Source organism: Drosophila gunungcola, unplaced genomic scaffold, assembly GCF_025200985.1.
Source record: "Drosophila gunungcola strain Sukarami unplaced genomic scaffold, Dgunungcola_SK_2 000122F, whole genome shotgun sequence".
Taxonomy (NCBI): domain Eukaryota; kingdom Metazoa; phylum Arthropoda; class Insecta; order Diptera; family Drosophilidae; genus Drosophila; species Drosophila gunungcola.
Genome location: NW_026453283.1, coordinates 185,988 through 198,660, shown reverse-complemented (window position 1 = coordinate 198,660; position 12,673 = coordinate 185,988). Strand labels below are relative to the sequence as shown.

Sequence of the window (12,673 nt, the reverse complement as noted above, 5' to 3'; positions counted from 1 at the left end):
TCTGACAATTATTTCCCATGCTTTTTATTCAAAAACTGATTTTTAAACGGTCTTTTTGGGTTTTTGGCGAAATAAGAAAATAAAACATTTCCAAATAGTCTTTTTGTTGTAACTTGGCCAAAACAAGACGCATAGCCATAACAGTGACTGTTTTGTACAGCTGGCGACCAATAAAATCCATCCCAATCGATTTCCAAAAAAAACTATTTTTTTTCGATACAAAAAACGATTTTTTAAAGCCGTTTTTTTAAAAAAGGCCATTTTTCGCATTTTTGATAAGGGGGTACATCATCATTTTTTGCCAAAATTTGAAAGCCCGGAAAAATTTTAGCTGTGAATGCCATTTGATTGGAAATTTTATGACGAATCCAACGATGCATGACACTCTAACTAACTAACCAATAAAATCCATCCCAATCGATTTCCAGAAAAAACTATTTTTTTTCGATACAAAAAACGATTTTTTAAAGCCGTTTTCTTAAAAAAGGCCATTTTTCGCATTTTTGATAAGGGGGTACATCATCATTTTTTGCCAAATTTGAAAGCCTGGAACAATTTTAGCTGTGAATGCCATTTGATTGGAAATTTTATGACGAATCCAACGATGCATGACACTCTAACTCCTGACAATTATTTCCCATGATTTTTATTCAAAAACTGATTTTTAAACGGTCTTTTTGGGTTTTTGGCGAAATAAGAAAATAAAACATTTCCAAATAGTCTTTTTGTTGTAACTTGGCAAAGCCATTACAGTGACGGTTTTGTACAGCTGGCATTCCCAATAAAAAATTATTATTATCTTTAGTTAATTGTATTCTTATAAACATTTAATTGCAAGTCGTTAAAAATTCAAATTAATTTTAAAGTAAAAAATATTAGCAGCCAGCCATTTCTCTTAGAATAAATACGCAACAGTTTTGGTTCTTTTTGAAAGATTTCATTTTTTATTCACATAAAAAGAGATAACGAGCAGATTAATATTGTTTTTGAGGGGGGATCCTAGACAAATTGTGGTGGTGTGGGTTTTGAGTTAATAATTTTATCAATTGATACGTTTGAAAGGTCGGATACAAAGATTGGGGAGTTTTCTTTATGATTTTCAGTTGTTTCTCGGCTCTGCACTTTGGGCAATAAGAACATCAAAAATACATTTATTTTATTCATTGTAAAGTTAGATATATGTGTGTATATATAGCATAAATAATGTATATTTAGGTGTATAACATTTAACACTAACAATTCTTAAGCGCGGGCTCTTCTCTCCCTCTCTTTTTCTTTCTTTTTCTCTTTCTATCTCTCTCCTTCTCACTTGCACTTACTATCGCTATCTCTGTCGTTCATTGACGCGACTGTAACATTTAATTTAATGAGGAATATGCAATCTCTGAGATTGTTTAACACATTTATCGACTCCATGAACATCTAGATTACGTATGTCAATCAAATTGTTTAATATGTAACAAGCTAATACCAAAAAAATTAAACATTTATAGTTATACGTTCTCAGTTAGTTCGATTCTTGGGAGTGGGTGAAATTCGTGGTTGGAATATTTGTAAATGTTTATAAATAGTTGGGCACAGAGCATACAAATGCAGAGTTCTCTCGATCTTGATCTTTACTTCCGGTTGGCCTAACATGTGTTGAAGTTCATTCAATCATTAATCGGTATAACAATATTCTAAATCGTTTCTCGGTGTGATTTGGTTGTTGGTTTGTTCTTTTTTACGTTTTCAGTTTTTTGGGTCTTATTTTCGTATGGTAAATGGGCTAAAATAACTCCAATTTCTGGCTTACAAAACTAAACATAACAACTATCAACATTAAGGGTAGGCATAATAATAGCGATTTAATTATTATAATAGTAATAACGTTAGTTGCATCTTTATTTGTGTGTTTCTTGAATATAATTTCAAATAAAAATCATTAAACCATAAACAAAATAATTGCATTTTCTTTAAATCAAAAAAGTCTTTTGGAATTTCTCGCATATTCATTATATTCGTAGCTACACATAATATGTACTTTTTTTCATATAAATTATTATCTGAATAATCATTATTTCTTTTCGTGTTTTTTTGTTGTCCCAAAATTTAATAAGCTTAATTTTTAACGCCATAGTTAGGCTTTTATTAGAAAACATATCTTAAATTCTCAAACAAATATAAAGGAAGTTTACAAATCAGACTTCATTTTAAAAATTAGGGCTTCCTGCTAGAAGTGTAATCAACATTTTTTTTAGAAAGTTAGTTCTTTCTTTAAATTTTGGGATTTTTAAGGTTGATATTTGAATTCTTCCTTTTCAGTTTTCATTCTTCACTATAGGGAGTTCATTTATGTTTCGTAGATATATGGCAGTCGTTATCATTGTTTTAACTTAACCTTTTGAGATAAGTTGATTATTTCATTTAAAAATCAATATTAAAATAGCAAAAAAAAAAAAACAAAAAAAATTAATATAGGTATTCATATAAAGTATGGTTTATTCCTAAACGTAAACAAAGCTACAGCTACTAATGTGTGTGTGTTTGTGTGTTTTTTTTGTGGGTTTCATTCTCTTCTTCCGATTTTGTTCCGTACGCGCTTGGTCAGAAAGTTGGTCCACATTGAAACCTTTAATCCGTCTAATTGTGTGTGGTTTGGTGTGTGTGTGTGTGTGTGTGTTGCCTAAATACTACATATATACTTAAGACTAAGCCTGTGTAGGAGTAACATTTATTGTTATTTAAAAAAAAAAACAAATCCTCGTAGTTTAATTTGTTGATTTAAAGCCGTTTAAACTGAAAGAATAGAAAAAAATATATATTAGTTAGCCATACAATATTGTGGTCGACGGTTGTATAAAAGAAATGATTTTATTAGAGCCTGCTTTTTTTTAGACCCATTGGGTATCGATAATAAGTACACATTTAAAAATTAAATTTAGATTTGAATGTAAACACTTTTGGCTTAAGCGTTTAATACGAGTTTTGTAAAATTTGTTCTGAGAAAACTATTAAATTTAATTACCTGATACTTTGTACACATAATATTATATATTTTAACTGTATTTTAAGACTAAGTATTGCAAAAATATTAATTTGGAAAGGAGCTACAGCTAATCTACGGCAGCTAAATTTTCGATTTATTCCTTAAAAATATATTTAAGAAGCACGCGTTAAAATTTGACACTTATCGGTTTAGCCGTTTTCGAGTTATGCTGGTCACCGATTTTGAAAACACCATTTTGAGTAAAACGCGTTTAAAGTTTGCACTTGTACATGCAAGCACTCTAAAAATTCATTTTAAAATGCAATTTGTAATTTTGTAATGTGTAATTTCAATATGTGTTTCTTTACCCAATTCAATTAAAAAAGAAATACATTTTTTTTTTTAATTTCTAAGTGCATACAAACCCCTTAAATGATCGTTTCTTCTACTGACACAGAGTACAATTTCTCTGTTCTACTCACGCTGATCAAAGGTGCTCGGATTGATGTAGCTGATCAGATCCTGATCGGACATCGTGGTCAGCTCCTGGGGAATGGGCGGCTGTACGGCCACAGCCGCCGCGGCAGCCACCGCTCCGACCGCCGCCGGCAGGATGCTGCCCGCCGTGCTGGGGGCGGATGCCTGCTGCGTCATCACCGCTCCGTTGGTGGTCACTGCGGCGGTGGCCACCGACTTTTGCAGCGCATTCTCGCTGGCCAGCGCAACGATCAGAGATTCTTGTGGTGTCGGCGGCACCACCGGCAAGTGATGGCCATGATGGTGGCTGTTCACATGGCCAGACACGTGGCGTCCGTGGCCATGGCCGTGACCATGCGACACACCGTGGCCATGATGGCCATGGTGCTGGTGGAGGCTGTGGTTCATCGACTGAAAGTTGGCCGCCTCCACAGCCACTGCGGCAGCGGCTGCAGCCGCTGTTTCCGGTGTGACCGAGTGGTTCAGCAGTAAATTGACCAAAGGATCGGATGCCGTCTCGGCTGGATTGCCGCTTACGCCTACGGCCGCCTGCGGCGAATGGGAGTGAACGCAGCCGTGGTGATGATAGTGGTGCTGCTCCTGCTCCTGGGTGGTTATAAAGTCCGCCGCCGCCTTGATAATCATGTTGCTTACCGCCGTGGAGGTGGCCGTGGCCGCCACCTCCGGCTGCATGGCCGCTGGAGTCGGCGGCAGTGTGTCCACAACTCCCACGCCCGATGCAGCCGTCGGCGGACTCATCATGATGTTGCTCAACGCCAAGGCGGCCACCGCAGCATCCTGCTGTGTGGGCTCCGGCTGCATGGCTATGTCGTTCAAGATCGAATTGGCCATGGTGACCTGGTGCGGCGTCAGAATGTTGGGCACCACCGCTGTGGCGGCTCCGTTGGCCGAGCAAAGAATCGTGGAGGGGGAAACGGCGGGATTCATGATGATGTCGGTGGACAGGCCGCCGGATACATCGACGGCGGCTGGGCCGCCCAAGGCAGCTGCTCCGACTAGCGCGGCCGCCGGCTCCGAATTGAGTATGATGTCCTGCGTGAGGGGTGAACTATTGGGTGAGCTCTCGCTGCCGCTCAGCGAGCTGCTGGAGTTGGTGGAGCTGAGGGACAGGCTGCGCTCCAGCACCACATTGGGCGGGGCAATGCCCACCTTGGCCTGCAGTATGTCGGTCAGGGCATGGTCAATCACGGCCGATGTGGTGAACAGGGCCGGCTCACTGGTGCCGTTGCTGGTTACCAGCGAAGTGGACTTGGTCAACTCATCGATGAACTTGTGCACCTGCTGCTGCTGTTGCTGCTGTTGCTGCTGCTGCTGTTGCTGCTGCTGCTGTTGCTGCTGCTGTTGCTGCTGCGGCTGCTGTTGCTGCTGCTGTTGCTGCTGCTGTTGCTGCTGCTCCTGCATTTGCTCCTGCATCTGCTGGTGCTGCTGCACCACATGCTTCACAATCTCATTCTTGACGGCCAGCTCCACGGCCACGGCCACGGCTGCCGTGTCGATGTCGACGGCTGCGGCCACGGCGGCCGCTGTTGCCGGTGCCACGACGGCTGGGAAGCCGGGCAAGCTGTTGGACTGGTCGTACATGATGGTGTCGAGGCTGGGCTTGCGCACAAAGCGATGATACTGCATGGCGGCATTCGGGCTGTCCGGTGTCGACTCGCCGGTCAGCGGACTGTGCGAGTTGCTGTCGTCCAGGAGCTCGGTCTTCAGGGCCTCCGCACTGGCGGCCACTGCGCTGAGGTGGACCAGCTGCTGGTCCGTTATCATGGGCGTGACGCTGGGCAGCGAGGAGCGACGAACGCCCATCGGTATCTGGGTGGTGATGGGCGGCGGCATCATGCCCGAATCGATCTCGTGCTTGGCCTCCACATTGTCGCCTTGAGGTGGCACATTGCCGGCACCGCTGGACGCACCGCTCCAACCGCTGGAGCCACTCGCGCTGGGCGCTGCTGTGGTGTCCATGAAACCGCTCACATCTACAAGAGGAACAATGGACAGACAGGACGCCTCTTAGTAATCTCATTTTGGTGGCATGTCAAGCAATAGAATCAGGGATCAGTGGGTCATAATTCAAAATCATAAGAAAGAAAGATGTAATATAAAACAGTCGGGAAGAAATAATTTTTTTTTTTGTTGTTTTTTTTTTTTTTTTTTCGTTTGTGGTCGGGAGTTTGGGAAGCGCTTAGTCCTAGGCCAGGTTTCTGAGATAGAGTCAGGGGGAGAGGGGGATTCATCGCAGAGAGAGATCCGCCAAATCCGAGTGCGTTTCCCATCTTTCCGGGTAACTACAACTTACAAACTAAAAACAAACTTAAACTATGGCTGAAGAAAAGCACTCGAATTCGTTGGATCTGCCATCTCCGCGAGGGCAGTGGTATTTAATGCTAAGGCTTAACGATTAGTTTAAAACTAGATGGCTATGTAAATTTAGTTTCTTAAGAGTATTTATGCTTGGCTTTGTTGTTTCACTGGCAAATCCTTTCACGCGGCATTCAGAAAAGGCAGTACAGCAACTAGAGAGCTACGAAAGAGGTCTTAAAACATTTGTTCAGTCCACGATACGCACAAAAATAACTGACTAAATCAAACCACACCAAGCTGACCAAATCAATTATGATAGCAATCATTGAACACACACTAGAGATGACAAATGGCAAAACCGATCAAAATTAGATCAGACAGACTCTAGGCAGTCACTGAATCAATATGTCAATCAATAGTAATTCCTTGATCAATCACACTACTGAAGGAAAGTCAAGCAAAAGGTAACCGCTTTTTAACAAATATCTCAGATCGACAGACGTTTACGAATCTATACCACACATCCCATTTTCACAACCAGTCGTACAAAATCCACAATCAATCAACAACAGTCGTCAAATTCAACAATCACACCAACACACTCCAAGCATTATTACTTAATTCATAGATTTATATCTACTTCTAGTATCTGAACTTAAGTATTACATCTTATATTGTAGGTGTTTGTGGATTAGTATTAGGAGCCAGAAAACCCATCTTTCTATGATCCCAGTCTGCAATTCTCGATTCCTAAGCGGGGTCGCTTTGATCTAAAGCTAGTTGTCGTTCGCTAGGCGTAATGCTGAGGCTCTGAAGTCGAGCAATGCTTTAAATTCCACTCGTTCTAGACGAGTCCCATCACTACCACCTCATATTTAGGGTCTTTCAGAACAAGTTCCCGCTTGCAGTTCCTAATTTTATCAGCTTCCCTTTTATAATTTTGAGTTTATCGTTTTTACTGAGGCCTGACACTGTCATATGCATCCATAGAGCTTTAGCATTGGTCTTTTGGTCTCTGAAAATTCTGTACATGAATTGCGTGATTAGATAGTGGAGAACTGAAACTGATCTTCAAAGGGTGTGCAATGAATGTTATTTGAACAATAGAGATTTATCAAATCGAAAATAATCTACTTTTATGATATTGGTATTTAGGAAAAGAATAGTGCTAAAGAAACTATACATTTTAGACCTGTTAAAAATACCATTTTCAGAGGAACTGGGACAGGAAATGCAATCATTAATATGAGCTAATGAATGTATTACGTTTATTAGTGAACGATTCTGAAATATTTACTAGACACCAATGAGTGAATAGATGAATTCAACATTTTCCATACCCAATCAAAACTCGAAGAATTTTCAGAAATAATCTATGCAAATAAACTAATCCCGACTTAATGACGATCTTCGATCACAAGATCTACACAGAGAGACAGGGCAAAAAATCTTCAAATGGTGTTAGCTTTATGTATATATAGGTGCTTAAAGGTAATGCTCTAAGGTTATATGTGAAATGGGTTTCCCTTATAGTTAATAGTAATGGTAAATGTGTGTGTGTTCGTGTGTGTGAGGGGTAGGGTATTGTGTGTGGGTATTAATTAATAGACATATAGAAAAATGGATTACGAAATGGCAAAAAAAGAATTTGTACGTTGGTCAATCGGTAAATATTTTTGGTAATTTTTTCTGTAAGAATTGGATGGTTTTTTTTTTTTTTTTTTTTTTTTTTTTTTTTTTTAACCAGTACCCTAAAAGTATCCTTGATGCCTGTAGTAGCTGTTGTTGGAGGTTAGAGATGGGGTTAGAGATGAGCAGATGTGGCTGTTGAAGACTCGATGGGGCTGAAAATCCGTCGCTGGTCATCATTTTCCATGGGGTTGGATAGGATATTGCTGCCTCGGTGCCATAGGTCCATTTCGTTTGGGTATTTCTTTTAGATTTCTATGTGTCTGTGTGACGTGTATGGGTGTGTGAGTATCTATCGCCATCGAACGCAAGCGATTGGCAGTCACTTATCGAGCGATTGCTGCAATTCTATCGATATCATCGCTTTTGTCCAGCGTTGCTTTCCAGGCAAGCTTTCATTTCATGGCTTTTCGTCGGCCTCTTTGCTATAGTTATGGTTTTGTGTTTGTATGTATCGAGAGATACAGGATATATCGGTGTCTATATAATTGTTATATCGACTGTCGATTAATGACTTAATTTGGATTTAATTTTGGCCTTTGCATTTTATAGCACTCAAAAATTTACATATTTGACTATATAGTTAGATTGAGCACCTAAATTGCTAAGAGAAGGGGAAGGAGGAAGAATATAAAGTAAAAATATATATATGCATATTTTTTTGGGAGAAGGAGGAAGTTTTTTGTATGGTGGAGGGAGGAGTTTTTTTTTTTTTTTTTTTTAATTTTTAAGACATCCTGATCTTTGAATGTTATTAATCATTTTTCCTGACTTGAAAAACAGGTTTTTATTTATGGGGGGATCTGTTCATCTTGTCTGGTTTATAGATATATCCTCCTGATTTTCTGCTGCTTCTGCTGCTGCTGATTCATCGTGTGTCGGTTTATTTTCGGTTTCTTTTTATGTTATCGCTCTGGTTGAGCTTTCCTTCATCTGTTTTGGGTATTTTTCTCGGCTGAACTTGATCAAGAAAACTCTGCACTTCATTCAATGAACCCCCGGCACAAACACGCACACAGGCAAACAAACAAACACACGCGCAAACACTCGACCAAGCAAACAAACAAGCAAACAAACACACGTAAATTAAGCCAGAAGAAAAGTCCCCAGGAGAAGCGAAACTTTTATTTTGTTTACTTGATAAAATAGCAAGGAAAGTCGACTCCAGGTATGGATGAAAATGTTCTCTACACAGAAAATAATATTAAAATAGGGTCCAATACGGATTGATGTGCCTTGCACATCCAAAAAAATAATACTATTCTTCTTCATCGCGAAGGATCCGTTTGCAGGGGAAATCAAGTTCATTCATTCAGCAGTGTTGTTTCGATCAGTTTCCGGTTCCGGTCGTTCTTTTTTTTTGTTTTTTGGTGGACGGGTTTGATTTCAGAGACAAAGAGAGATGGGCAGAGAGAAAGAGTGAGAGGCGGGAGGTGGGGGAAGACTGGAGAAATCGATTCTCCGAAGATTTGCACCGTCCTGTGCCTTAATCATTTATGGTTATTAATTTAATTTAGGTTTTTTGTTTTATCATTCTTGGTTGTGCTTATAGATTAAGTTATATTTTATGTTATATTTTTTGTGGGATTTCGTTTTCCTTGTTTCCTACTTAAGAATATATGGTATTGATTTTTTCATGCGTTATTCGGTGCAAAAGAAAAAGTAGTAGAAAGTATGAAAGGAAAAGGAATAGAATAGGTGGCAGGCAAAATATGAGCGACAAATTTCTCTTCTTAGTGGCCTATTTATGAAATTTCATTCATTTAGTATACATGATGATAAGGCAATGAACTCGAGGTCTTTAAGTTATTTATCAGGTAAAATGTATGGAGATAATTCAGTTAAAGTAATCACTTAAGCCTTAAACTAACTATAATTTATATTCGAAACTTTTATTACATTGTATGCTAATTCTGAAACGTTCCAGTCTTTTATCTTGATTGAATAACTTGTAAAGCTTTCTTAAATTTCTCACATTGAGCTTATTTTTGTGGGCATCTTTTGGAGGGTGAAAAACACCTATATTTCGCAATATTTTGTTGGCTTTTCTTTGTTTGGTTAGCCACACACAGACTTGCTAATTGTTAAATATATAATACAAAGCCAGCAATGAGAAGGAGTCAGAGAGAAATGGAAGATACATAGAAGGGGAAAGGAAAGAACAGAATAACGCATGAAGAGATCAGATTGTTTTACCTATCGCTTATCGATTTATATGTTTTTTATATGGTTATATTTTCTAACCATAAACGGTTCTAGTTTAGCTAATTTGGTTTTTGAAAAAATAATAATAAACGAAAAAAAAAATGTCAACTTCGAGGAGGTACTAGAGGTAGACTAACAATGGCATTAAATATACGTTTTTAATAACTGCCTAAGCCTGCCTACCTCACATATGTATCTTATTCTCATTTTTTTTTTTTTTTTTTTTGGTTTTTTTTGTTCGTAATTTTGACAAGAGTTTTTTCGATTATTTCTTTGTGGTTTCTACATAGCTAACGACTCGCGATCTCCGGCTGGGAGTTTGTGGTTGGTAAATCGGTTGGTTGGGTGCGATCGAACGCTTAGTCAACAAATAGATACCTTGGGCGTGGACTGTGTTACTTAACGTGCTGGCCGCCGCCAGCGTCGTGTACTGTCCCTTGGGCGTGTAGGTGAACGTGTGCGGCTCGCTCTTCTTGCCGCTCGAAACGATGGACACCTGCACCTGGACCGGCTTCAGGATACTCTGGTGCAGATACGGCGGCACCGTGCAAATCAAATGGGTCTGCAAAGGCAATGGCAAATAGTTATTCAAGTCAAAAACATTAAATTAAATTGTTATGGCTAACAATCAATGAAATCAATTTGCAGAATTGTTTGCTAGCAGTTGGTATTTACATCTTTGTTTTACTTTCAAATTCATTAAGTTTGAAATTTACTAAGTCCCAATTTAATTAACAATGCTTATCTTGGTCCACAAACGTTGAATTCCATTAATTTTTCAATGGAGATTGGCACACACCTGGTGGAGATACTCCTTGTCCGGCAGAACGCTCTGTTCCCAGAGGGCGGCGGTACCGCCGATGAGCTGCTGACGCACCGCAATCTCGGTGGCCGGATCGTCGCCATTGACGCTGTCGTAGGTCTCCTGGAATACCACGTGCGTGTCCTTCAGGAAGTTCTTGCCGATGATGAATAGCTCGAGGCCGCCATCGACTGGGCACGAGTTCAGTGACTTCTTGCATATCTCCGGCACGCCAGGTGGTTGAGCTAAAGCACGAATATATATTTAAGGGGTAATTTAACTAATCAAATGAGTTTGCTATACTCACTGCAGATGATGGGATTCGAGCAGACCTGCAGGGTCTCGGTGGTGCCATCGTCGCGGGTCAGCTGGGTGCGGAACACCATTCGGCAGCGTGTGGACTTCTTCTTGTTCTTCTGGGCCAGGTGCTCCGGAAAGCGGTGCTCCACATCCACATTGCGTTCCTGCGGATGGCATGATTATCCATTAAATTCAAGAAATAATATTAGGTTAAACTGTATTTCTATTTATAAAACCTATTTAGTATTCTTAACATTTTCTTTTTACATGATTTTATGTAATGGTTACATATTTATTTAACTAAATTAAGCTGTATTTAAATTTAAATATCTATTTTGTATTGCTATTTATGTTCCAATTTGATCATTTTTTAAACTTTTGTTATATTTATATTTATATTTGATCATCTGCATTTGTTAATCGCTTTTAATCACTTAAAGGTTCAATAACTGTTGATTTGTATCTCTAATTTTAACTCTCATTTACTCTACTTCAAGAGATAAAATAAACAATAGAACGAATATGGCAAACAGATCATCTTACTGTTTAAATTATATATGTTTAGGCCTTAAGCTTACAGTTTGTAAATAAATAAATAAATACATTTCCTCTGCATATTAGTTTCGCAACGCACCTTCAGGATGCCAACGCAATCGCAGGTGATGGTCATGTCCGTTTCGGGCTTGAAATCGATCTCAATGACCATGGTGCCGTCGACCTTCTTCTCGTTGCACTGCGTCGAGTTTTTGCCGGCGACCTTGCAGGCCTGGTAGAACATGTGCGGCGCCACACGGCCAATGTCCGTGCCGATGAAGACCTGGAGGACGGCGTTCTTGTCGTAGCCGGCCAGTCGGACGATGGGGAATCCGTTGCCACTGCGATCCTTGACGGCGCCGCGGCTGCCCTCCGTTTGGTAGCGGGCCCGATGCTGCTGCTCCGGCTGCGAGACGATCTCCAGCTGCACCTGGCCATCGTTGGAACTGGCGATGCTGTTCAGCGGCGTGGTGGGCTGACGTTTGTTGGCCACCCGCGTGACAGTCCTGGCCGATATGAATCTGCGGGTTAGATTGAGATCATCGAAATGTGTTAGTCTTTCCACGGGCACAACAACTTTTCCATTCGATCGTTAAAGATCGATCGCATGCTGGTTGCTTATTTGTCTAAGGATCGTTAAATGTCTGGCACGTCTTGTACTTGAACTTTGGCCGATGTCCGTTTGAAGAAATACAAATCTAGATTCAATTTGATTTGGGTTAAATGATTTATGGTTTAGTTTTCACATATGCTGGCCAAAATAAGGGATGCTGGGGCATGAAATGAGATGAACTCTTTTTTAGGCACAAAGATATTGGCTACATAGCTACGAATATCGATACGGATTTAGTTAAATATGTAGAGCTAAAAAATGAATGATATATGACTTTGCCTGTTAATTACTCACAAACATACACACACACTCACACACATGAAACATAAAAAAACAGAAAAGGAATTTTTCGCAAGTTTTCATTGCTGCACTTTGCATTTGGTTCGGTTCGGTTTGGTTCGTTTTGTTTAAATAAATCTTAGCTTTGACCAATTGTTTACCATTGCTTCAAATTGTATTGCTTTTGTTTACAAACGGACACATACGCACATATATAAACAAAAATTATAAACAGATAGACGGGGAACAAATACACACATTGAGCAATTATAAAGGAACAAAAGTCAAAGCCATCTAAGTAAATACTTTGCGACTAACAAAAGTTCTGGCTCTACAGTATGCGAAAAGTCTATTATTCTTTCACCGAAATATTTTTATTTGGTTTTTCACATTTTTTTTCGGTGTCTAACAATTTTGGAATGTAAACTTGTTTTTTGTTTTATACGCTAAAAATATTGCCTAGACATTGTTGATAAACTAAAACAAT

At 39.7% G+C, this 12,673-nt stretch overlaps 1 protein-coding gene across 9 annotated transcripts in view; it reads right to left on the bottom strand.

The window, feature by feature from the left end:
• Positions 1 to 1,122: 1,122 nt before the first annotated feature.
• LOC128265403 (basic-leucine zipper transcription factor A) overlaps positions 1,123 to 12,673 on the bottom strand; it is a 43,694-nt gene continuing 32,143 nt past the window's right edge. For 8 of the 9 annotated variants that reach the window (XM_053001384.1, XM_053001388.1, XM_053001385.1 and 5 more), the window contains 6 exons: positions 11,395 to 11,815; positions 10,768 to 10,924; positions 10,458 to 10,705; positions 10,037 to 10,220; positions 3,451 to 5,439; positions 1,123 to 2,778 (listed from right to left, as the gene is read on the bottom strand). In XM_053001384.1, coding sequence (XP_052857344.1) covers positions 2,774 to 2,778; positions 3,451 to 5,439; positions 10,037 to 10,220; positions 10,458 to 10,705; positions 10,768 to 10,924; positions 11,395 to 11,815 — 3,004 coding nt within the window. In that variant the 3' untranslated portion in view covers positions 1,123 to 2,773. Of the gene's footprint in view, positions 2,779 to 3,450; positions 5,440 to 7,514; positions 8,058 to 10,036; positions 10,221 to 10,457; positions 10,706 to 10,767; positions 10,925 to 11,394; positions 11,816 to 12,673 lie in introns of those variants that run through there. The other variant, XM_053001389.1, reaches the window with a different exon arrangement.